This window comes from Protomyctophum parallelum (assembly GCF_964188405.1).
Source record: "Protomyctophum parallelum genome assembly, chromosome: 13".
Lineage (NCBI taxonomy): Eukaryota > Metazoa > Chordata > Actinopteri > Myctophiformes > Myctophidae > Protomyctophum > Protomyctophum parallelum.
The window spans coordinates 27107151-27133533 of NC_139708.1; the positions used below are offsets into that span (position 1 = coordinate 27107151).

Genomic DNA, 26383 nt, shown 5'->3' on the forward strand with positions numbered 1-26383 from the left:
GATCACTACTGTAAAGCAGTCAGAACACTGTGTATAATACTGTATACTAGTAATCCTCAGTGTGATGGAGGATTCTCCACATATGCTTTGATCTCCCTTTGAGCTTCTTCGGTAGTGGGTACTGTATTTATGAGCATTGCATGTATTTCCTGTTTTTTTGTTGTGTATTTTTTGTTACTGGCAGAGCTGTGTCACTTATTTTGCCTCTTGTCTTGGCCAGTTCACACGTAAAAGAGACTTCAGTCTCAATGTGGTTTTTACTGGTTAAATAAAGGTTAAATAAAAATAATAAAAGATACAGCGCAGCGTACAGCGCAATACAGTGCAGCGTACAGCGCAGCACAGCATACAGCGCAGCACAGCGTACATCGCAGCACAGCACAGATTAAAATATGCATCCACGGGATGCACTACTCCTACTGTACTGTTTTTATTCTAGTTTATTTTGCTAGCTTTAGTTATAATAATCATTTCTTCTTCTGTTTTGAATAATATAACCACATTATAACCATATAAAATGGAATGGGAGTTTAATGCAGCAATTTGTAGAAATGGCAAAAATAATATGACTCCTAACGTTGTTGAAGTGGGACTCATAAAATGTGCCTGGGACTCATCTAAAAGACCATCCCTGCATCCCGGGACTCATATTGAAAACCTATTTACATCACTGGTACAGTACAGTACAGTACAGTACAGTACAGTACAGTACAGTACAGTACAGTACAGTACAGTACAGTACAGTACAGTACAGTACAGTACAGTACAGTACAGTACAGTACAGTACAGTACCACTCAGTTCAGACAGGTTTTAATTTGTATTGACTTGTGCATCGTTTGAAACGTACGTTCTATGGACTGAGAAATTCAGGGAGGAAACTTTTACCAGTCAATAATTATATAAAAATGTAACTCTTGTTTTATTGAAAAAGGTCCAAGTCCAATCCGGGTCCTGTCCAAGCCAGGCCAGGTATAAAATATATAAAAAATATGTGATCGTATCTCCGTATAGTTCATGGTCCTGGTCCGGAGGCTAGATCTGCTCCAGGTGTTATGTTGGGTCAGTCCAGTACGGTCCTGGTCCGGGGGCTAGATCCGCTCCAGGTGTTACGTTTGGTCAGTCCAGTACGGTCCTGGTCCGGGGGCTAGATCCGCTCCAGGTGTTACGTTGATTCAATCCAATCCAGTGCGGTCCTGGTCCGGGGTTTAGATCCGCTCCAGGTGTTGCGTTGAGTCAGTCCAGTCCAGCATGGGTCTGGTCCAGGGGTTAGGGTTAGGCTGTGATCCGCTCCAGTTCTTACGCGTTGGGCCGAATCTCGTTGTAGTTCTTGATGACTCCAGAGAAACGCACAATCCTCATTTCAGACGTTCTGCCTTTGAAGTCCTGCCACAAATACTCTGGACTGAGGACCTTACTGGGTTTATGGAACCACATGTACCTGGGAGAGAGACATAGACACACACACACAGAGAGAGAGAGAGAGAGAGAGAGAGAGAGAGAGAGAGAGAGAGAGAGAGAGAGAGAGAGAGAGAGATAGAGAGAGATTATTTATTGATATTAGGCTATCTTTCTGGTGTATACAGATTTCTCTGATGAAGGTTTAACAGCGGAAACGTTGGATTCATATTGTCTTAACCTGCTGCATCCTAATAATAATATAATACATATAGCTGCAAGCAGCGACAAGGCGGGACCAAGAAAGAAGACAATACGCAATAAGAACAATATGCACAAATAAGAATCACAGGCTGAGTTGTCGTTACCCAGATTCTGAAGGCGAGAGCTCTACTGACTGAGCTACACAGAGACAATCAGTGATAAGTTTGATAACAATCAATGTGTACCCTCGTTTTGGGCATGTCATTATCCATTATTACAGTGTGTAAGTCACTGTTCATGACATGTTTTCACGTACAAAGTTCTCTTCAACTGGAATTTCAGATAATGGTCCATACATTGTGTGTAGAATGTTTCACGCAAATTGCTAAAAAAAAACAGGCAGAAAATCAGGTATAAGCATTTTTCAAACTGCTCAAAATGGCGGAACATCTGAGGGCGGAGCTTACTTGTCAAAGTGACAAATGTGAAAACAAGTGCCATGAATTTTGGCCAAACAAAGCATGAGTTATGAATGTTCAAAGGTTTCATTTTCAAAAGATTGCTATAGCGCCCCCCTTTGGCCAATTGGAGTAAGACTGGTTACAGGCCTATTTGGCATGACCCTCTACCATATTGTAAAGTCGCATAAGCATATGACGCTGTTGTATGTATGAGGGGCATTTTCATTGGCTCATAAAAACTGTCATTTTTTCACTTAAATAAAATGTACTACGATGTTTTTGTCCGTATAGGTCCAAAGTTCATGTGTAGAAGTTTTCGTGCATTTTGATCAAAGATCCTGGGAGGTGATACATTTTAAATGTTTTTCATATAATTCAAAATGGCAGGTGATCTAAAGGTCAGAGGTCAAAAGTCAGAACACAAAAGTTGTTTGGCATGAGGAGACACATATGGGTATCAATGTGTCATTACCAATGGTCAAACGGTTCATGAGATATGCACGTTCAAAGTTTGCATTTTCAATTGAGTGCTATAGCGCCACCCTTTGGCCAATTGACATGGGCTTCGCATAGTCACCGTTTGGCCTGGCCCTCAGATTCCCGCATTTCACGAAAACCGACTGCACGATTCAGCTAGAACAGCTATTTTTGGCAGAAGAAGAAGAAGAAGAAGAAGAAGAAGAAGAAGAAGAAGAAGAAGAAGAAGAAGAAGAAGAAGAAGAAGAAGAAGAAGAAGAAGAAGAAGAAGAAGAAGAAGAAGAAGAAGAAGAAGAAGAAGAAGAAGAAGAAGAAGAAGAAGAAGAAGAAGATAATAATGAAGTATTGGCACTCTGGCTGTTGACGTCATGACAAATGTGATGAGATCGGCGCATTTGGGCACATTTGGGCAAGTGGCTAATGGCTGCTTTTAGCCCAAGGAGTGTATTTTGTGCAAAACTAATGCTTGGAATGATTTCAGAATCATGAAAACCCCCTAGTTTGACACGTCACATAGGAACTCCTATAAAAGAAAATGCCCAATACTATCAGCCGGTCAGCAAGTGGATTCATGAATGTATTATGTGACTAAATTTGACTGAGAGACTGCCATTGGATTTTTTTGAATTTTCATTCCCATGTCATGTGAAATCAGGGAATCATAGCTTCAAATTGACATATTGGTTGTTCAGTTTGACCCACCAGTTTTGGAGATATGGCTTATAGAATAATAGTAATGTCTTGCAGAGAAACAGGCTTGAAACAGGCTTAAAAGGTTCACTTCTATGGACTCTAAAATTACACCTAGCAACATGTTTAAGCATTTATTTCATATATTTACATTATATTATTATTATTATTTCAAACATGCTCAGCCTCTAGTATGTGAAGAGTCTAAAACATTTTTTTCTTCCAACGGCTGATTCGGTCTGCCTTATTAGCCAGGCTACATTCACACAACCCTCCCTGGTCCAAAGAATGCAACGTAGTCGCGTTTTCAGGCCTCAGGAGGGAGCTGTTGGCCAGACAATCACTCACATGTCAAAAGGACAAAAATGAATGAAGTAAAGATCTGCTATTTTCATAAAGCATAATAATAAATACTAATAATACTAATAATACTAATAATAATACTAATAATAATATATAGGGTTAGGAATACTGCTGTCAAATTAAAGTCTATACAAGCTAACGTCTCCTATATGGATGTGTAAAAATCTCTGGCAGAAAATGCACAATCTTTTCATAGTTTAATCAGATAGTATTTTACCCAGAGTGTTGATGTTTAGAACTTTATTTAATTCCTATTTATATCCAATATTTATTTGTACACACATTGTTTTATATTGATTGCCTTGTTCCACTTTTGCTATGGCAATGTAAACGTACGCTTCCTCGCGCCAATAAAGCACTTGGATTGAATTGAATTGAATTGAATTGAATTGAATTGAATTGAATTGAATTGAATTGAATTGAATATACAGTATAGGGCTGAAGTGTGTGTTTTGTAATAAGGTAAAGAATAAGATATATTGTAACCAGTGCATTCCTTTCTGTCATGTCACTAATCACTCGTCCTCTGCGTGGACTCTGATCTGTTCTCATTGTTGACAGAACTAGTTTATTACCTGATAAACTAGTCCTTCCTCCGTCCTCACTAATCTCTGTATGTGACGTTTAGAGACAGACAGACAGACAGGTTACAGACAGACAGGTTACATCAGGTAGAGCGTCTTTCCTCCGTCCTCACTAATCTCTGTATGTGACGTTTAGAGACAGACAGACAGGTTACAGACAGACAGGTAGAACGTCCTTCCTCCGTCCTCACTAATCTCTGTATGTGACGCTTAGAGACAGACAGACAGACAGGTTACAGACAGACAGGTAGAACGTCCTTCCTCCGTCCTCACTAATCTCTGTATGTATGTGACGTTTAGAGACAGACAGACAGACAGGTTACAGACAGACAGGTTACATCAGGTAGAGCGTCTTTCCTCCGTCCTCACTAATCTCTGTATGTGACGTTTAGAGACAGACAGACAGACAGGTTACAGACAGACAGGTAGAACGTCCTTCCTCCGTCCTCACTAATCTCTGTATGTGACGCTTAGAGACAGACAGGTTACAGACAGACAGGTTACAGACAGACAGGTAGAACGTCCTTCCTCCGTCCTCACTAATCTCTGTATGCGACGCTTAGAGACAGACAGACAGACAGGTTACAGACAGACAGGTAGAACGTCCTTCCTCCGTCCTCACTAATCTCTGTATGTATGTGACGTTTAGAGACAGACAGACAGGTTACAGACAGACAGGTAGAACGTCCTTCCTCCGTCCTCACTAATCTTTGTATGTGACGTTTAGAGACAGACAGGTTACAGACAGACAGGTAGAACGTCCTTCCTCCGTCCTCACTAATCTCTGTATGTGACACTTAGAGACAGACAGACAGGTTACAGACAGACAGGTTACAGACAGACAGGTAGAATGTCCTTCCTCCGTCCTCTCTAATCTCTGTATGTAACGTTTTACACAGTGTTGTTTTTGTCGACTACCTTTTTTCACTGACGAAAACTAAATGGAAGCTAAATTAAAACTAAGCTATGACGACTAAAACTAAGACTAAATTATATTGACAATTTTGACCTCACTAATCTCACTAAAGTAATCTCTGTATGTGACGTTTAGAGACAGACAGACAGACAGACAGACAGGTTACAGACAGACAGGTAGAACGTCCTTCCTCCGTCCTCACTAATCTCTGTATGTGACGTTTAGAGACAGACAGGTTACAGACAGACAGGTAGAACGTCCTTCCTCCGTCCTCACTAATCTCTGTATGTGACGTTTAGAGACAGACAGACAGACAGGTTACAGACAGACAGGTAGAACGTCCTTCCTCCGTCCTCACTAATCTCTGTATGTGACGTTTAGAGACAGACAGACAGGTTACAGACAGACAGGTAGAACGTCCTTCCTCCGTCCTCACTAATCTCTGTATGTGACGTCTAGAGACAGACAGACAGGTTACAGACAGACAGGTAGAATGTCCTTCCTCCGTCCTCACTAATCTCTGTATGTGACGTTTTACACAGTGTTGTTTTTGTCGACTACCTTTTTTCACTGACGAAAACTAAATGGAAGCTAAATTAAAACTAAGCTATGACGACTAAAACTAAGACTAACTAGAAACAAAATTTCAAGATTTTTTTCTGGGTGCCTGAAGCTCGCCAAGTCTGTGCAGCATTTGAGCCACGGACCACCATTTGATGACATTTAGCCTCTCAGAAGGGTCCATTTGGTTACATGTGAGCCAGGTCTCCCCATTGACTTTCAATGAGGTATTTTGTCTTAGTTTATTGCGCATTACGTTTGCCACCAACATTCTAACATGCTAACATGCTAATGCTAATGATATCATGCTATCATGCTAATGATAACATGCTAACATGCTAATGCTAACATGCTAATGCTATCATGCTAACATGCTAACATGCTAATGCTAACATGCTAATGCTATCATGCTAACATGCTAATGCTAACATGCTAACATGCTAATACTAACATGCTAACATTCTAGCATGCTTACATTTTAATGCTAACATGCTAATGCTAACATGCTAATGCTAACATGATATCATGCTAAAATGCTAACATGCTAATGCTAACATGCTAATGCTATCATGCTAACATGACAATGCTAACATGCTAATGCTATCATGCTAACATGCTAATGCTAACATGCTAACATGCTAACATGCTAATGCTAAGATGTCTGAGCTGTAAGGGTCCATTTGGTTTCGTTCAGGGGGGCGGCCCGGTTCCGGCGAGCCGCCCTGCTTCTGAAACGGTCGAGAAATGACAGAGTTACGTGTTTCCCCGATTTTCTCCATTGACTGTCAATGTGTGTGTGTGTGTGTGTGTGTGTGTGTGTGCACATGTGTGCATGTGCGTGCATGTGCGTTCGTGTGTGCGCGTGTTTGAGAGGTGGTCAACTTGACCTTGAATCATTAACAAAGTATCAATTTCACTTGGGCTAGGGCTAGTCTATGCGAATGCAAACACTATTGAAAGTTAAAAGCACACTGACTCAGTGAGAGAACGTATGTCCGAACAAATTGCTCTATCACAAAAAGTAATGACGAATGCGATTTTTGTTTTCGCCGTGAGTGACCCGAGACATTAAGGTACGCCGTGTGCGATCGTGGTATTGGTACGATAAAAAAACGTGGTTATAAGAGCGAGTTAAGAAATTGTGTTTGTGATGAAAAAATTGCTGACTCATTCAGGCAGTTAACATGGAGTTTTATGACACATTATGTCACACCTGTCGCTTTCAGGGCTGTAGTTTACATACCGTGTGTATCTGGGCTGTGGTTGTGACATTGGGTGAGAGAGGACGAGTGTGGCTACAAAATTATCGAAACCCATGCGTGTAAAGTTAATATTTTGGCCGTGAGGACGATTTGTTCGGATAATTTCGGTACAGTCTTCACAGTGGCTTCTCACTCTGAGCCGGTCTCTCTCTGGGCGTGCGACAGAAAGCACAAGCACACCATTCCCGGCCGAGCCGCACGTTTCGATTTATATATTGTGGGGCTTTGGTAAACCGTGCGGCCGGCCATAGACGTCAAAGTTTCGTGTCTTGACGATTATTATTATTCTGGGTGCCTGCCATGCAATGGCAGAAACACAGGTTGAAATCCTGAAAGACACGAAACTTTGACGTCTATGGCCGGCCGCACGGTTTCGAATACGTTGCACGGTTTGCCCGCTATCGCAGTTCAAAGTGTGTGTGGTCTGAGCAAAAATCTCTACGCAGAGTGTTGCACGCCCAGAGAGAGATAGGGTCAGAGTGAGAAGCCAATGTGAAGACTGTAGCGAAATTCTCCGAACAAATCGTCCTCACGGCCAAAATATTAACTTTACACGCATGGGTTTCGGTAATTTTGTAGCCACACTCGCCCTCTTTCACCCAATGTCACAACAACAGCCCAGATTCATACGGTACGTGAACTACAGCCCTGAAAGTGACAGGTGTACCATCATAATGTGTCATAGAACTCCATGGTAACTGCCTGAATGAGTCAGCAATTTTTTCATCACAAACACAATTTCTTAACTCGCTCTTATAACCACGTTTTTTTATCGTACCAATACCACAATCGCCCACGGAGTACCTCAATGTCTCGGGTCACTCACAGCGAAAACAAAAGCATTAGCATGTTAGCATTAGAATGTTAGCATGTTATCATGATAGCATTATTAGCATGTTAGCATTAGCATGTTAGCATGTTAGCATTAGCATGTTAGCATTAGCATGTTAGCATGTTAGCATGTTAGCATTAGCATGTTAGCATGATAGCATTAGCATGTTAGCATGTTAGCATTAGCATGTCAGCATTAGCATGTTAGCATTAGCATGTTAGCATGTTAGCATGTTAGCATGTTAGCATTAGCATGTTAGCATGTTAGCAGCATGTTAGCATTTAAACATTATATCATGTTAGCATTAGCATGTTAGCATTATCATGTTAGCATAAGCATGTTAGCATGTTAGAATTAGCATGTTAGCATATTAGCATGTTAGCAAGTTAGCATTAGCATGTTAGCATGATAGCGTTAGCATGTTAGCATTAGCATGTTAGCATTAGCATGTTAGCATGATAGCATTAGCATGTTAGCATTAGCATGTTAGCAGCATGTTAGCATTTAAACATGATATCATGTTAGCATTAGCATGTTAGCATAAGCATGTTAGCATGTTAGAATTAGCATGTTAGCATTAGCATGTTGGCATTAAAATGTTAGCATGTTAGCATGTTAGTATTAGCATGTTAGCATGTTACCATTAGAATGTTGGTGGCAACGTAATGCGCAATAAACTAAGACAAAATACCCCATTGAAAGTCAATGGGGAGACCTGGCTCACATGTAACCAAATGGACCCTTCTGAGAGGCTAAATGTCATCAAATGGTGGTCCGTGGCTCAAATGCTGCACAGACTTGGCGAGCTTCAGGCACCCAGAAAAAAATCTTGAAATTTTGTTTCTAGTTAAGTATGTGTTGCGGATTTCAACCTGTTTCAACCTGCGGATTTCAACCTGATTTCAACCTGCCATTGCATGGCAGGCACCCAGAATTATATTGACAATTTCGTCAACAGCTAAAAACTAGAGTAAAATGTTAGGAAGGGACCAGTCGACAAGAGATCCAGGGTCATTTTACACTGGGTTGCATGCTGAAAATAGCAGATCTACAAGCTCACAACGTTGTGGGCTAATATATCTGCTATTTTCAGCAAAGTGTAAAATCAGTCATTACGACAACATCAAGGCCCGCCAAAATACATTTTAGTCAACTAAATCACCTGTAGATTTAGTCGACTAAAATCTCATGACATTTAGTCGACTAAAACTAGACTAAACACTAAAACATGACTATGTACAGCATGTGATGTATCAACATGTGTTGTTCTTGCTTACTGTAAATCACTCTGGATTAAGAGCGTCTGATACAAATGACATGTTGTAACTTGTGAATGCTATCTGGTCTCACATACCAATACAACGCACACATGCACACAGAGTGTGTGTGTGTGTGTGTGTGTGTGTGTGTGTGTGTGTGTGTGCGCACACACGGCGTATGTGTGCACACGTGTGCGTGCCTGCGTGCGTGGGTGCACACACGCCGTATTCCACTTCCTCGTGTGTGAAAACAGGGGAAGTGAGACAGGACGTATGAAACTGCACGCACGCACTGTATTTATTGGATAAGTGGGGACTGGGGAGTCAATGGAGAGTATTGCAACTCTAGATTCATCCCATTATACAAAGAAATCTAGAGTTGCAAATTGCAGCTATAGGTCCATGTGTATTCCAGCCCTATATGCATATTCTAATACAAACTTCTTAATACTTCCTAAGGATAATATGAGCAGCCATAATAATCATTCTGGGCGGCCCCGGCTGTTGGTACGCAGAAGCGCTTCCCGGCACTTGATTGACAGCGCATAATGAATTTTGACGATGCATGCGCACTGGCGCACCGCTTATGTGCAGCCCCGTCTATAAACCTACCTGTTTAGATGGCTCTCCTCCTGCCACGCCGCCTCCACCCCCCTCGTTGCGTCCAGGTCAAAGTTGTCACTGCAGGTCGTCACCAGATGATTGACAGCTGTCAGCTCCCCCCCGAACGCCCCCCCGCAGTAGTAGAAGTCTCCCTGCTCTTCAGACAGACAGGCCAGGGAGGTCTGTCTGCGCTCGTACGGGAAGACATACCGGTCATTGGTGTAGTAGCCTAGAGAGACAGACAGGTTACAGACTGACAGGTTACAGACGGAACAGAAAGACAGACAGACAGACAGACAGACAGACACAGTCCCGACGAGAGCGCTGCATTTCCTAATGCTTTCCTAATTACTTTCGCCGCACACACAGTCCAGACTATAGTAACAGATAAACACAGACACCAGACTCTGTACAACACCTACAGTAACAGATAACATTACCAGGGTGTATCACGGACACCAGTGACCCCAGGGACTCAGATAAACATAGACACTAACAAGGGTGTAACACATAAGGTAACATATCCTCATACCAGGGTGTATCACGGACACCAGTGACCCCAGGGACTCGGTGCCCCAGCGAGCGTGGAACTTGGAGTCGACGTCCAGACAGAAGATGTAGTCTGCGTGCTGAGGGTCGCCACGGTTATGGAGCTGAGACTCGATCAGCGTCTGGATCAGTTTCATCCTATGGGCCGAAATCTGCTGCCACCTCTTGGAGGATGGGATGGGCCGAACAAACACCTGGGGGAGCGAGTGAGCGCACACGCACACACACACACACACACACATTTAGGTGTGCTGCCCCGTGGGAGGTTAGGTTTAGGGTGAGGGTTAAGGTTAGGTTTAGGTGTGCTGCCCCGTGGGATGTTAGGTTTAGGTGTGCTGCCCCGTGAGAGGTTAGGTTTAGGGTGAGGGTTAAGGTTAGGTTTAGGTGTGCTGCCCCGTGGGATGTTAGGTTTAGGTGTGCTGCCCCGTGGGAGGTTAGGGTGAGGGTTTGAGATAGGTTGTAGTTGTAGGACTAATGACTGGTCTAACCAATGACTAGTCTAAACTAGGGATGCACCGAAAGGGAAATTCTTGGCTGAAACCGAATACCGAATATAGGAAACAGTTGGCCGAAAACCGAATACCGAATAGCCGAATACAGCTTTGTTGTAAAGCTACCTGATTATGGCAAAAGACATGATTATGGATTTTCATAATCGATTCATCAGGCGATTATTTAAACGATTAATCGGATTATGGCACCTTTTTTGCAATTACCTTTAAAAAAAATGCTTCAAGTTATTGTAGGCATGTTGTAACCAACAATAAAGACAATAAAAATTAATACTCCTTCAAAATTATTATTTTACCCCCTTTTTAATACAATTTGATTTCATTGCCATTCCTTGTACTTGTAATGATACTGTAATCTGTAATGTTGACTGTGTATAGCTGACTGTCTTTCTTCCCATTTCTATCTCTGGGACCCCAATTTATTTTTATTTCTATTGTAAAAATCAATGTAAATTTTGAGAGTGTATTTGGTTCCATTTTTGCACTCTGTTACAGACCGGCCCCACTTGGTTTACTTCCTAACTATCTATAATTTAGCTGGAACTCCCACTATGAGAACCACTGTCCTACACAGTGTGTGGGCACGCACGCACACGCACGCACACACACACACACACACACACACACACACACACACACACACACACACACACACACACACACACACACACACACACACACAATAGCATGCTAGCTGATAGGGGAAAACGTTCTTATTTAGCAGCCATATTAGCATGTTCTCTAGGCTCTAGTATCACATATTGCCAAAGTTAAACAGCACTGAACAACTGATCATTGTTAAGCAAAACGTTCACGGACGTTCTGCTTCTGCTTTTGCCCTGCCTGTGCCCACTTCAATGCGCTGCTGAGATTACACACAGGTGGAACAAATTTGAGGAGCTAACGAGCAAGCTACTGCTAGTGTTCGTCGTAGCCTGCATGCAAACTCACAGATTCAGACATTGGGGAGCATTTTTTGTCATACGACAAAAGAATAGACAGTGGCGGTGCTCACAAATACAGTACCATGTTTTGGGACCTGTTGATGAGCTCGCAGATTTCGCGGAGCACATCGCAGCCACAGCACAGAGCAACTTGACGCTGTGTGTGTGTGTGTGTGTGTGTGTGTGTGGGGGGGGAGACTGAAGTTGGGAGAGAGAGAGAGATAGATGCGGAGCGCTCTGGTTACGTTCAAGACAATCGCGTGTTGTGTTTATACCGACCCGGTGTTTTGACTATTCGGTGATATATTTTCGGCCTATTTGAGCCGAAACCGAATAGGCCGAAAACATTTTCGGCCGAATATTTTCGGTGGCCGAATTCTCGGTGCATCCCTAGTCTAAACCAAGGACTGCACCGGCCAATGGAGGGAGCGGAGGAGGACGGACACACAACCAGTGATAGAAACAAGAGGTTTTTCAGAGAGCTGTCAGGATCTAGAAGACATTTATCATTTGCCCTGGGGTCTAAATGGGTGATTCTACCTCTCTCCCGGCGGCCATCTTGACCTCCGGCATGGCGTCAGGCTGGTCGGTGAAGACGTAAAAATGAACTCTGAAACCAACGAAGAAGAACTGATCCGCCGTGGACAGGAAGTCAGGCAGGAAACGGATGTACCTGCCAGAGGTCAGGGGTCAAAGACGGTTCGTAATGATGAATAGAATGTGCTGATGTAATGATGAATAGAATGTGATGATGTAATGATGAATAGAGCACCCCTATTCGCCACTCACTTCACACAAAAACAAGTGAACACATTTTAACTGATAATAATTATGACATCACTGCTGTGTCACGTCCATATTTGGTCATAATGACGTACTTCCCGACGGCAAACACGGTGGTTGCTATGGTGACGTTCAGAGGTGCGTAAATGCTGTCCAACAGGTCAGGGTCAAAGGTGTCTTCCCAGACGATGGGAGCCAACCATGGGGTCACCGTGACCACGTCTTTACGTCTACAGCACGCACGCACACACGCACACGCACACGCACGCACGCACGCACGCACGCACGCACGCACGCACGCACGCACGCACGCACACACACACACACACACACACAGTAGGAGCATAAAATGTTCTCAAGATCTCAGGCAGTGAAGGATATCAGGGCACAGGACTCATCTCAATAGTTCAGGCATCGTTCTTTATTTTCATGTTTCCGGTCAATTTACAGCATAGCAACAGCTTCCTTCCATCATCCATCCTCCCAATCAATGAAAACCTTTCCCCTTTATTCTCTCTCAAACACAGTCACAGTCACAGGTGATCATACTAAAACATGTCCTTCCTTGGTTTGTGGGAGGAGAGAGAACAACAGGATATATGTGGCTATAGGAAGGAATTTACAGTATAGCAACAACAACACATGGTGATACATCACATACATAGAACAACAAGAACAACACATGGTGATACATCACATACATATAAATATTCTTCTAGGATCCTAAGAACCTAACATCTGTCTAACAATAGAATATCTATATAATTAAACTATGAGTCTACACTATAGAGTGCTATGTCTACATTTAAATGCTATCTAAGTTACATAAGTTGAGCCTTTGCACAGGCCTGTAAGGTCGTCGAGGCTAGGGGAGGGGCTACGGGCTAGGGGAGGGGCTACGGGCTGAGATGGACACACATTATAGATAGACCAGGGGCCTGTTTCACGAAACTTGGATTAACTAATCCAGGATTTAGGCCAAAACCAGGCTTTTTCAATCCTGGTCTTTACAGCCTGGTTTATTCCGTTCCACTAAAGCCAAGCGAGGCTCAGAATTGGCGGATTTGGCGAGCCGGGATCAGCAAGCCTGGCTGAATAGACCGATTCCGTAGCTGGTCTCATGGTCGCAGCCTACGTAGTGAAAGATAGTGAAAGATACATAACGCCAGTGTACTTTATACCTCATACTTTAAATGCTTAGTATGAGGTATAAAATACAGCAGCCTTGTGTTCATAAAACAGAAAGATTTGGTATTGGGTAAGACTGGCGATATGTATCTTTCCCTGCTTCGTCTCAACCATTACTCAATGGCTCTGGTCTCAGCCACCGCGGTGGATATTAGACATTCCGTTTTATTTTATTTTTTATGTTGCCACTACTATTGGAGCAGCCATAAACTACACAGGTTCATCTCGATGTTCTGGGCATCTTTGTAATGTTAGTGTTAGTAAAAAAGCAGGTAAAGGAGTAAAGTTTGAGGCAAACTAACATCAGTCACTCTGCCGTTCACTGTAGTGGAAGAGGTGCGCCTGGTGAGGGTTTTATCCCCGCAGCTACGTCGAGTCCGCCTACAGGAAATACGTAGGCTGCGACCATGAAACCGCTACGGAATCGGTCTATAGACAGCCTGGCTTTTTGTCTCTAGACCCATTCTGTGGAACATAGATTTACTAATCCTTCTTCTTCATGGGGTATTATGGCAGTTTGCATCCTTAATAGTTGCATTACTGCCCCCTTCTGTATATCTCAGTATCTTTACTAATCTATTCAAGACTTACTGATACAAGGACTTAAGCTTCTAAAATAAATACTGCTGCTGTAATTAAAGAGAGAACATACTCTCAATAGTGGATAGACTGAATGATTAACTACCCCAAAAATATAGTTTACATTTTACCACTACTATTAACTTAAAACAGAATTCTTATTGTAAGCATAATGATATTGTCGCATTGTGATATTTGGCCATAACTCCCTCCTCTGAGGGAGCTACCTTTGGGGATTGTTGTCCAGACAGGGGCCAGACTGGTGAACTGTGGGTCATGGGTTCGATAGTGGGTGAAACGTTACAATGGTATGTTGTAAAACAATGTGTAATGGTAATATTTAGTGGTTTTCACTTTTACAAAAAATATATATAATATAATATAATATAATATAATATAATATAATATAATATAATATAATATAATATAATATAATATAATATAATAATTCTTCTTAACCGTGCACTTGCACGACAACAAACCTATTCTGGGGAACATTCACCAAAAGCAGCTGATCTACAAGCTCACAAGCTGTCATGATGTTGTGCAGCCTATATATTTTGTTTATTTGATTTTATATAGTGCTTAAATTAGTCCTTTAATGCAGACCGATACAAATAAGGCAACATAAACCCATAATAATTTAATAAGTCTGGAAAACATCATTGGTTTGTGATCAGTTTGACTGCTTAATGAACAGTAAAGACATCAGGATTAGGTTAAACCTGGCTGTTAGCCTGGTCCGGAGCAGGTCCAAAGCATTAGTTTCCATGGTAACTAATGTAGCATCACTTTCATAAAACCGAATCAAGCCTCAACATATCCAGGTTAACTGGATGAATTAATCTGGCAAGATTAACCAGCTTTCATGAAACCGGTTAATCGCTGATCCAGGATATATTAAGCCAGGATATGTGTCTTAATCTCTAATCCAAGTTTCGTGAAACAGTCCCCAGAGCGGTGCACACACACACACACACACACACACACACACACACACACACACACACACACACACACACACACACACACACACACACACACACACACACACACGTTTCTCACCCGTGCAGGATGCTGGGTTGTTTGGACCGGAAACTAGGGGAAGATAATTAACAACACATCGTTAACAATCACAGCAATGATCAATAAAAATAAAAATGTCAGTGGTGCCAGATTACATACATTTATACACAGGAGCATTACCTTTAATCCTCCCAACACTAAAACATATCGTCATTACGTCACCATCGAAAACCAATTACACTCTGGCATTGGATCCTTTAATCCAGTGACGGATTAACCCCTCTCAAGGCCCTGGCGCTTCACCAAATCAAAAGGCCCCTACTGATTCAGCCAATTAATTAATTAATTAACATGCATGCGTTTAGCGCATATCCACTACTGCCTGCGCTGCCCGCTGGCACACAAGACAGTAGGAACTGCCGCACTGGGCACAGCCTTTCCAACTTCAGTCTCTGCTAAACTAACTGCAATTTTCCCGAAAAATAATTAGCCTATATCTACAAGCTCCATTAGCAGGCAGCAGCATGTTTTGTCTAAATTGTCTTTGTGGCCAACAAATGTAGCTACATTTGCAAACAGTGCTGTTGACCATGTTGTTACATGGTCCATATAACGTGTGCACAGTGCACCAACAGACAATGCCAATATGCTATATTAATATTAGAACGTTTTAAAAACAGATTAATTATTGACGACAATGCAACCTGTGGGTGCAACGTCACTGAAAACTTTCATAATAGCAATTCAATTAATTTACTCACGAGTGCTGGAATCGTGAAATGGAGGATGTAAGAACACACTTTTGTTGCATTAGAGCAGGGTAAATATGAAGTTTTGCGCCAAGGTCTTGTTTATATTCCTCTTACATAGGCTGTATGTTATTGTCGCAACAACACACGTTGGTCGGTCTGAGTGAGGGGGGCCTTCCTGATTGAGGGGGCTTCTGACGGCGTCGCTTACTCGCTTCCCCTCGAGGAGGAAGCGACGCGCAGCCGTCGGGAACCCCCTCAAACAGACTGCCCCCCCCCCTCCCGAAAACTGCTACAGAAACTGTCAGACGAGAAGACCAAAAACACTAGCGGGGGTTCTTATGTTGCGTTATATTTTTCGAAAGAAGCAACAGCTGTACCTATAGTCTCGTACCAGGCCCTGCAAGCTTCGGGCCCTGGCGCTTAAGCTCCACCTAGTTCCATTGTTAGTCCGGCTCTGCTTTAATCCACATATTTCTTACGTCATCATTGAGAGCTAGTTATACATATACTATGTATATGTAATTTGTAAGTTGATTAGCGGTATACTGTGGTTACTTTGCGCCGTACGCACCGTCCCAGCCGTCCCGCCACTTTTGATGCGTATGCACCGTCCCAGCAAATTGTGCCTGATACGGCAGTGGTGCCAGATTACATACATGTATGCACAGGAGCATTACCTTTAATCCTAAAACATATCGTCATTACGTCACCATCGTAAACCAATTACACTCTGGCATTGGGTCCTTTAATCCACATATTTCTTACGTCATCATTGAGAGCTAGTTATACATATACACACCATGTAATCTGGTCCCAGCAAATCAGGCACAATTTGCTGGGACGGTGCATACGTTTCAAAAGTGGCGGGTGGCTGGGACGGTGCATATAACGAGCCGGGCGAAACTATTACTTGCGCGCTCTGCTTGCGCAAGTAATAATCACTATTTTCTTCACCGATATTGATGACGCAACAATAACTGTGTGACATCACAGTGATCACGTGATCGCTCGTTTTCCCATCATCTGGGAGGACACCTTCGACCGGTAATAACAAGAATACATGCTTAACAATAATTAATCTTGTGTAGCCAGAAAACTATTCCACAACCTCCAAATGTTATAGAGTCTGGAACTGCAGCTCCCCCAAATCTGAGTTAGGAAGCTGCAATTTCTGTGTCAGGCCAGAGCTTATATGTGGCATGCGCCTGGACCGCTAGGCCAGCACACGCCCCAACAACAATAACATGCACACCGACATTTTCAACATGCGCTGATTTCCATGAAGCAGATAATATTTATATCATTATTATTATGATTTCCATGAAGCAGATCATATTTATATCAGTATTATTATGATTTCCATGAGCAGATATTGCATTAGCTACGAACGAACAATCGAACAAGCAGCGAGCATTAGTGTTAGCATTAGCATGACTCACTGGTCAGGGATTACCAGTCGTAACAGGTCGTGCTCTATGGACTCTGGTTGTACAACTAGTTGTTGTTGTACGCTAGGGAGAAACAGTAGATGCTATTAGCATTAGCATCAGGGCCGATTCATACTCTACTATACATACTATTTTAGAGCCGAATAAAAGTCGGTTCGGCGCTGTAGAGCCTACAATTTGACGTCATTTGAGGTTCGGGGGGGGCGGGTACCGTCCTAAAGTCGGCTCTTCGGTGCTACTGAAAATTTCTGACGAGCCGAAATCATTTCGGCACTACAGTGCCGAAACAGCGATAAAATAGGAGTATGAATCGGCCCTTACACTACATAGAAACGCTTGCATGGTTTTATCTTCGGCTTCTTGGAAACGCCCCCCAGCCACTGCGTTACTTTTACTGAGGTTAGGTTTAGGTATAGTTTTACTGAGGTTAAGGTTAGGGCATGAGGGTTCCCCAAATAATTTTCCTCAAGGGCCATATTTTGACTAGCGTACCAGGCTGGGGGCCGAGTCCGCACGCACGAGGTCGAGGTCTTGCCCTGAAAATTAATTTTCAGTGCAAGACCCTGAAAATAAATTTTCAGTGCAAGACCCCAATTGAAAAGGATGCCCAGTTTGACATGCATAGGCTACTGACCCCCATGTAAAGCCATCCAAAAAATAAAAAGTAAAAAATCTTCTAGGGGCCACAAGGGGGCGCTCCGCGGGTCGCAAATGGCCCGCAGGCCACCTATTGGGGAACCCTGGGTTAAGGTTAGGGTTTAGGTGTAGGCTGTCAATCACAGCGACTGGCCAGTCACAGCACACCCTCTACTTCACTCTGTACTCAACCCGAAGATAAAACCAACATGGTCGCCATAGAAACACCCCAGTGTCCACCAAGTGCCTCCCCAGTGCCTGCCCAGTGCCTCCCCAGTGTCCCCCTGAGTGCCTCCCCAGCGTCTCCTCAGTGCCTGCCCAGCGTCTCCTCAGTGCCTCCCCAGTGCCTCCCCATGCAGTGCCTCCCCAGTATCCCCCCAGTGCCTCCCCAGTGTTCCCCCAGTGCCTCCCGTGTCTCCCCAGTGTCTCCAATAGCAATACAAGAGCAATAATTCAAATTAATCTTAATTTATTAATCAAATTAATTAATTAATAAATTAATACAATTAATTCATCAATTGATACAATGAATTAATTAATTAATCAAAAGTTTCGGCCCGCGTCGCATCAGCGTGTGTGTGTGTGTGTGTGTGTGTGTGTGTGTGTGTGTGTGTGTGTGTGTGTGTGTGTGTGTGTGTGTGTGTGTGTGTGTGTGTGATACCTGCGGTTTGGTTCAGATACATAGTAAACGTAGCCCATCCTGCAACACAACACAATACAATTAAAAACGACCAGGTTTATTGTCGTTGTTGTTGTTGATAACTACAAGTCAACAGCATTAAGGGCCTTTCGAACGCCTAGTGGGAATATGCGTGCACAGTTTCATCGCAATCGGACGCTGCGTTGAGGAGTTGTGGCGATTTGCTACTCCTGAAAACTGTAGGAGCCAATCATGGCCAATCAGGATGGAATATGAGAAATCAAACAAACCTGTCTTGATCACATGACTATGGAGATCATGTGTACCGATTTGCGTGAAATTTTGATAAAATCTGAAGGAGTAATAATAGAAAATGTGTTTTACATATGTCGGCCTCCTGGTGGCGCTATAAAGAGCAGATGTGAAAAATTCCAGACAAAGTTTTTTCCTTGGCCTCTAGGGAGTTGGCATACAAAGTTATCCACAGATCCGTGCAGTTAGAGGTAAAAACACTTTTCGGCCAGTTATAGCGCCACCTTGAGGCTGAGTTGAATGGGAATGTGGGTGCACAATTTCACGGAAATCACGCGATGTGTTCATGATTTGGAGCATTTTGTTTGAAACTGAGCACTTTGGAAGCCACTCTTAACCAATCAGGATGGAGTGTGAGAAATCTGAAAGACCGGTTTCGTTGAATGGCTCTAGAGAGACTGTGTACCAATTTGCGTGATGTTTGGACAAAATCTGTAGGTGTACTGTGCAAAAACTTGTTTTGCACAAAGCGGCCTCCTGGTGGCGCTATAACAGGCCGTTCTGGAAAGTTTGGGGCAGAGGTTCATCGTTGGCATCCAGGGAGTGTGTGTGCAAAATTCGACCGGGTTAACGGTGGCCGAGATTAGCTGCTCACGGACACACGGACGGACACACACACACACGGACGGACGGACGGACACACACACGGACGGACGGAGTGCAAAACATACTCTCCCCCCATGCCTTCGGCCTGGTGGACTGGAGACAACAAACAATAAAAGATCAATTAAAAGCAAGGGTGTAGAAGTGGGTCTTGAGCTGTGCTTTAAAAATGTCTACAGAGGCTGCCTGTCGAAGGTCCAGTGGGAGTTTGTTCCACGCCGTCGGCCAGTAGAAACAAAAAGCTGCTTCCCAGTGTTTTTTAGTTGCCATTTTTTAGGCAAAGCGAGCAGGCCAGCATATGTGGGACCTTAGGGGGCGGTTTGGGACATATTTAGGCAGGCAGTCATGTAGGTAGGAAGGTGCGAGACCATTGAGAGCTTTATAAACAAGTAATTTTTTTTTACTTATTTAACATATAACTGGAGTAATATGTTCTCTCATCTTAGTTCTAGTTAAAACTCTGGCTGTTGCATTTTGGACAAGTTGTAATCTGTCAGTTGTTTTCTTAGGCAGTCCAGAAAAAAGTGCATTGCAGTAATCAAGCCGAGAAAATACAAAGGCGTGGATTAGCATTTTTGCATCGTCCAATGACAAATAGGCTCTGATTTGTGCAATATTTCTAAGGTGAAAAAAGGCAATCTTGGTAAGATGATTAATGTGTGAATTAACATTTAATTCTTTACTACCGAGTTCTTTACTGTACTGTTACTTTCTACAGTCAGGTTGTCAAGGGTAGGTAAGGGGCCTTTCAAACAGGGAGCGATGAATGCAGGCGTTGTCGCCTGGATCAACGACAGCTCTGCTACAGGTAAGAGGCCTTTCAAACAGTAATAGGACAGATCTCCACCAGGGCAGGTCAGGTTGTGACCTCCTGGTGGCGCTATAATAGGACAGGTCTCCACCAGGGCAGGTCAGGTTGTGGCCTTCCGGTGGCGCTATAATAGGACAGGTCTCCACCAGGGCAGGTCAGGTTGTGACCTCCTGGTGGCGCTATAATAGGACAGGTCTCCACCAGGGCAGGTCAGGTTGTGGCCTTCCGGTGGCGCTATAATAGGACAGGTCTCCACCAGGGCAGGTCAGGTTGTGTCTCCTAGTGTCACTATAATAGGACAGGTCTCCACCAGGGCAGGTCAGGTTGTGGCCTCCTGGTGGCGCTATAATAGGACAGGTCTCCACCAGGGCAGGTCAGGTTGTGGCCTCCTGGTGGCGCTATAATAGGCCAATGTGAAAAGCCAATCTTGCAAACTTTTAAAGCCAATGTTAGCCAATTAGGATGGAATATGAAATATCTGAGAGATCCGTCTTGAACACATGACTATAGAGATACTGTGTAACGATTTGCAGGATTTTTGGACAGAATCTGGAGGAGTAATATCAACAATTTATTTTTTCAAAAGTCGGCCTCTTGGTGGTGCTATAACAGGCCGTTTGGGGCAGAGGTTCATCGTTGGCATCCAGGGAGTGTGTGTGCAAAATTTGGCATCGACCGGGTTAACGGTGCCGGAGATTAGCTGGTAACAGACGGACGGAGAGACACACAAAGTGCAAAACATACTCTCTCCCCATGCCTTCGGCCTGGTGGAGACAATGAGTTGAAATGAGTTGCCGGGTACCGGCACCGCTCCAAGAGATGGGTCAAATGCGGAGAACAAATTTCACGGTCCCAAGTAGTAAAAGTGTAGCCTCGGCCGGGAGGCGAACCCGGGTTTCCCGTTCCACAGGCACAGTACGTTACCAGTCCACTAAAGAGCCATGGCCCGATAGGCGAGTAGTAATGCAGCACCGTATAGCCTACAGAAGTAATGGTGGTAGCAATATTAGTAGTAGTAATATTAGTAGTAGTATTCATGTACTCACCCCAGTATTAACACAATGCTCAGTGTTATGATCCATGGTTTGTGGTACACGTTCATATTTGGTCCTGGACTGGACTGGACTGGACTGGTCTGAACTGGTCTGGGCTGGTCTGAACTGGTCTGGACTGGTCTGGACTGGACTGCACTGGTCTGGACTGCACTGGTCTGGACTGGGTCTGAAACACATGTGATAAACACCAGACTGAGACGCTACACATAATTCTGTAAATCCATTCTCCGTTATCCAGCGTAAAACACCAGATAAACATGCAGGGCAGAAATAAGACGATAACCACTCATAATCATCATCATCATCATCGTCATGTTTCGACCGCGGTCGAGCTCATGGATTCCACAATGCTACGCCAGACTTCCCGGTCCTTCATTGCCATCCCCAGTTCCTGCCTACTGAAGCATGTGTCCCTATAGCGATGACATCAGGAAACCACAGCTTTCTACCTCTGGTCCGCCTTGAGGCAGGACTCCAGAGAATAATAATAATAATAATCATAATCATAATCATAATCATAATCATAATCATAATAAAAAGAAAAGAAGAAAATAGCATGTAAAGGACCTAAGTATAGTGACCCAGAGGCCCTGTAAAGGTCACTGACACACAGCATGTAAAGGACCTAATATAATATAGTGACCCAGAGGCCCTCCGTAACAAGTGGCTGACACACAGAGAAACTCTAGAGAGCCAGCTGGTGAACACTAATTTACATAACACTTTACATAGAGAGTGAAACACTTTACATACAGTGAACACTTTACATAGATTGGGCTCTCTGGGAGAGCCCGGGATCAAACCGGTAACCTGGCTGTTCCCATCTGGCCACTCTACCCACTGAACCTGGCTGCTGTACTTTATACCTCATACTTGAATGCTTAGTATGATGTATAAAGTACAGCAGCCTTGTCTTCCTAAAACAGAAAGATTGGATATTGGGTAAGACTGACGTTATGTATCTTTCAGGACCTTTCACTGCTTTGTCTCAACCATTACTCAATGGCTCTGGTCTCAGCCACCGCAGTAGATATTTTGACATTCCTTTTTTTTTTTTTTTTTTCATGTTGCCACTGCTGTTGGAGCAGCCATAAACTACACAGGTTCATCCTGATGTTCTGGGCATCTTTGTAATGTTAGTAAAAAGCAGGTAAAAGAGTAACGTTTGAAGCAGACTAACTTCAGTCACTTTTCCATGGGAACTACCCATAGATCCGAAGTCCCGTTAGTCCGAACATGCACTGCTCCCGTGCTTGCGGTTAGGTTTAGGTTTGCTCCCGTGCTTGCAGTTAGGTTTAGGTTAGGGTTAGAGATAGGGATAGTAATTTCGGAACAATGAACCTTCTGACTAATGACACGGCAATTCACTGTAGTAGAAGCTTGGTGCGGGGAAACCGGGGGAATACGTAGGCTGCGACCATGAGACCCGCTACGGAATCGGTCTATAGGGATAGGGTGGCCTGGCTGGGTGTATGACTTGACTACCGTGGCCTGAATGATTCATGCAGCCCTGGTGTGAGATTATATGAGATATTCATATAATAAATATAATTATTTTGCTATCAAACAGCGGGGTCAGATCCAGCATATGGATCAAGACGGGATTGAATGATTTAAGGCACTTTCAAAAGTGCCTTAAAGTGCCAGAAAAACACAGCCTCAATCCACATGGAAAATGCAGTGAAATTAGCCATGTTTGGCAATGCCATGTTTATTCTTTATTTTTAAAAGCCTTCCATTGAATGTGATGATACCTATAGTGCATGTTTTCTTGATATTTTTATAGTGACCCCCCCTAGAAAAAAAGTCACCAGCCGCCACTGGTTGGCTATCAGAACAATGCAGTTGAAGAACTGGGTAATATAAAAATTGGATCTTGGGGAAAAAATACCAACTAAATTATGCGACATGATTAAAAAGAAAGGAACAAAAAGACCACTTATAGGTGCTGTATATAAACGAACTGCGATATAGTGACGAACTGCTTCAAAATATATATAATAAATGGAATGAAGATCTGGAAATAGATGATGCTAAATATAAATGGAAGGGATGTTTACAACGTACATATAAAACTACCACAAATATAAATGGAAGGGATGTTTACAACGTACATATAAAACTACCACAAATATAAATGGAAGGGATGTTTACAATATATAAAACTACCACAAATATAAATGTAAGGGCTGTTTACAATATATAAAACTACCACAAATATAAATGGAAGGGCTGTTTACAATATAAAACTACCACAAACGAAAATACTAAAAAAGACTGTGTGTGTGTGTGTGTGTGTGTGTGTGTGTGTGTGTGTGTGTGTGTGTGTGTGTGTGTGTGTGTGTGTGTGTGTGTGTGTGTGTGTGTGCACGCGCGTCTACCTTGGTTTCATTTGGGTTTATAACTAAACCGAATCCACCACAATGGTCTCAAAAATCTCATCTGTCACGGTTCACGGAAACAACTGAGAGAGAGAGAGAGAGAGAGAGAGAGAGAGAGAATGGGTGTGTGTTGATAAGATGGTAGAGAGTCATAGAGTATACTCACAGCTACATCAATGTTGTTTTCAGCGCGTGGAGGCCTACGCCACAAATAAATAAAGCTGTGACTTTAACACACCATAAGGTTCATGATGTGATTGAATGAGTAACTGCGTTTCTGTAATGATGTTTGTTAACAGGCTATAACATTTATGACATTTATGCACTACATGCTGCCCAAGCTGCTTCCCACTCTGCAGTACTGATCCTCCTAGACCTATCGGCAGCATTTGACACAGTGAACCACCAGCTGCTCCTAGACACCCTAGCGGATCTAGGCATCGGTGGAACGGCACTAAAGTGGTTCTCCTCCTACCTCACCAACCGGACCTACCAGGTTTCCTGGAAAGGTCTGTTATCATCCCCCCGAACCCTACAAACTGGGGTCCCACAGGGATCTGTACCTTTTCTCACTGTACACTAAGTACCCAGCTAAGTCCTGCCCTATGCAGGAGCTAACTATTTCCGTAGACAACGCCCTGGTAACGTCTGTCCCAACAGCCAGGAATCTTGGTGTTGTCCTGGACAGCCAGCTCTCGTTCAAAACTCACATCACAGCTGTCACTCGATCCTGTAGGTTCACACTCTATAACATACGACGAATTAGACCGTTCCTCACCCAGGAATCAGCCCAGCTCCTAATCCAGACAACAGTCTTGTCAAAACTCGACTACTGTAACTCCCTCCTTACTGGCCTACCAGCATGTGCACTTAAGCCTCTCCAGCTGATCCAAAATGCCGCAGCTCGCTTGGTCTTCAACCAGCCAAAATTCTCACATGTCTCCCCCCTGCTCCGCTCCCTCCACTGGCTCCTGGTCGCTGCCCGCACAGAATACAAAACTCTGATGCTGGCATTCAAAGCAACCAAAGGTATGGCTCCCCCATATCTTGCAAGTATGATCGAACCCTACAAACCCTCCCGCGCACTCAGATCAGCCAACGCAGGGAAGCTGGAAGTACCCTCACTAAAAACGCCGGGACAACGCTCCACACGTCCCAAACTCTTCTCCCTTCTGGCTCCAAAACTGTGGAATGCACTTCCCATTGCAGTCAGAACTGCAGCATCACTCCCAATCTTCCGCCGTAGTCTGAAAACCCACCTTTTCAGAATCCATCATGGCCCGTAGCACTTACCCCACCCCCTTAGATAGCATTTCTGTAGACGTAGATAGCATTTGATACAGACTTATAGCATGTTATGTAGACAGCACTATAATTGCATCGTATGTAGTCATAGCACATCATAGTACATAAGTAGCTTGTAGTTCTGCTATTTTTGAAAAATAGTGAAAATATGGCTCAAATCTTTGAATGGGTGTGTGTTGATAAGATGGTAGAGAGTCATAGAGTATACTCACAGCTACATCAATGTTGTTTTCAGCGCGTGGAGGCGATAGCCTACGCCATAAATAAATAAAGCTGTGACTTTAACACACCATAAGGTTCATGATGTGATTGAATGAGTAACTGCGTTTCTGTAACGATGTTTGTTAATAGCCTATAACATTTATGAGCCTTTAGATAACACAACCCCTTTGTGTAGTCAGGTTAATATGTAAACTTTACTAAATCCATTCTGGGTGGGAACACCTTGGTGTTTTTTATGCTTTAGCTATTGAAAAATAGCAGAACTACAAGCTCATAGCGCGGCACAGAAAATAGTGAAAATGTGGCTCAAATCTTTGAATATATATTCTTTCAGAGCGAACGTTTTTACCCAACTCTTTGCTTCTGGAGGGTGATCCCTGGATCAACATATTTTCAGATGGGGGTCGTCGGCCAAATACAGATAATTCTGGGGGTCCTTGACATGAAAAAATTTGAGAACCACTGATATAGAAACATGGTTTTTCAGAAAATTGTCATGATTTAGAACTAGATTCAATGGAGGTCGGTCTCCAGTCCTCACTGACGTTTTACTGTACTTAAACACTCTCTGGGAGTCACTATGGAGGTCTGTAGGGAAAGAGAAATGCTAATGTTTTGCTTGAGTGAAAAACTACAAAAGCATATTACTGTTGTTACAATATGGCTACAGTTTACAGTACCAAAGAAAGAGTATACTTAACAAACAATAGCCAATCTACACCCGATCTTGATAGGGAGCTCCTATCGTCGGCCTGGTACCACTAAGCCTCGCGTTGATAGTATTTGTTTATTTGTTTATTTGAAAAGGATCCCCATTATCTGATGCCATGGCAGTCAGCTAGTCTTCCTGTGGTCCACACACTACATATTACAAAACACAAAAGAAATAAGAAAACTAAACATGAATTGCATTAATTCTCAATTACGTATAAAACAGATGAAAACAAAGACAGAATAACTTGTATATATTTAGCCTAAAGTTGTTCTTTCAACTGGTCATTCAAGTAAATATGTAACTCTTTACCTTTG

At 43.3% G+C, this 26383-nt stretch overlaps 1 protein-coding gene across 1 annotated transcript; it reads right to left on the reverse strand.

The window, feature by feature from the left end:
• Positions 1 to 989: 989 nt before the first annotated feature.
• LOC310868581 (globoside alpha-1,3-N-acetylgalactosaminyltransferase 1-like) lies at positions 990 to 25743 on the reverse strand (the record flags this gene model as incomplete). Its single annotated transcript, XM_083779036.1, has 8 exons — positions 990 to 1439; positions 9618 to 9837; positions 10141 to 10351; positions 12154 to 12286; positions 12492 to 12626; positions 15229 to 15261; positions 21438 to 21612; positions 25704 to 25743. 8 exons carry the CDS (start codon positions 25741 to 25743, stop codon positions 1298 to 1300), a joined length of 1089 nt encoding a protein of 362 aa, XP_083635162.1. The 3' UTR covers positions 990 to 1297.
• Between the last annotated feature and the right edge of the window lie 640 nt (positions 25744 to 26383).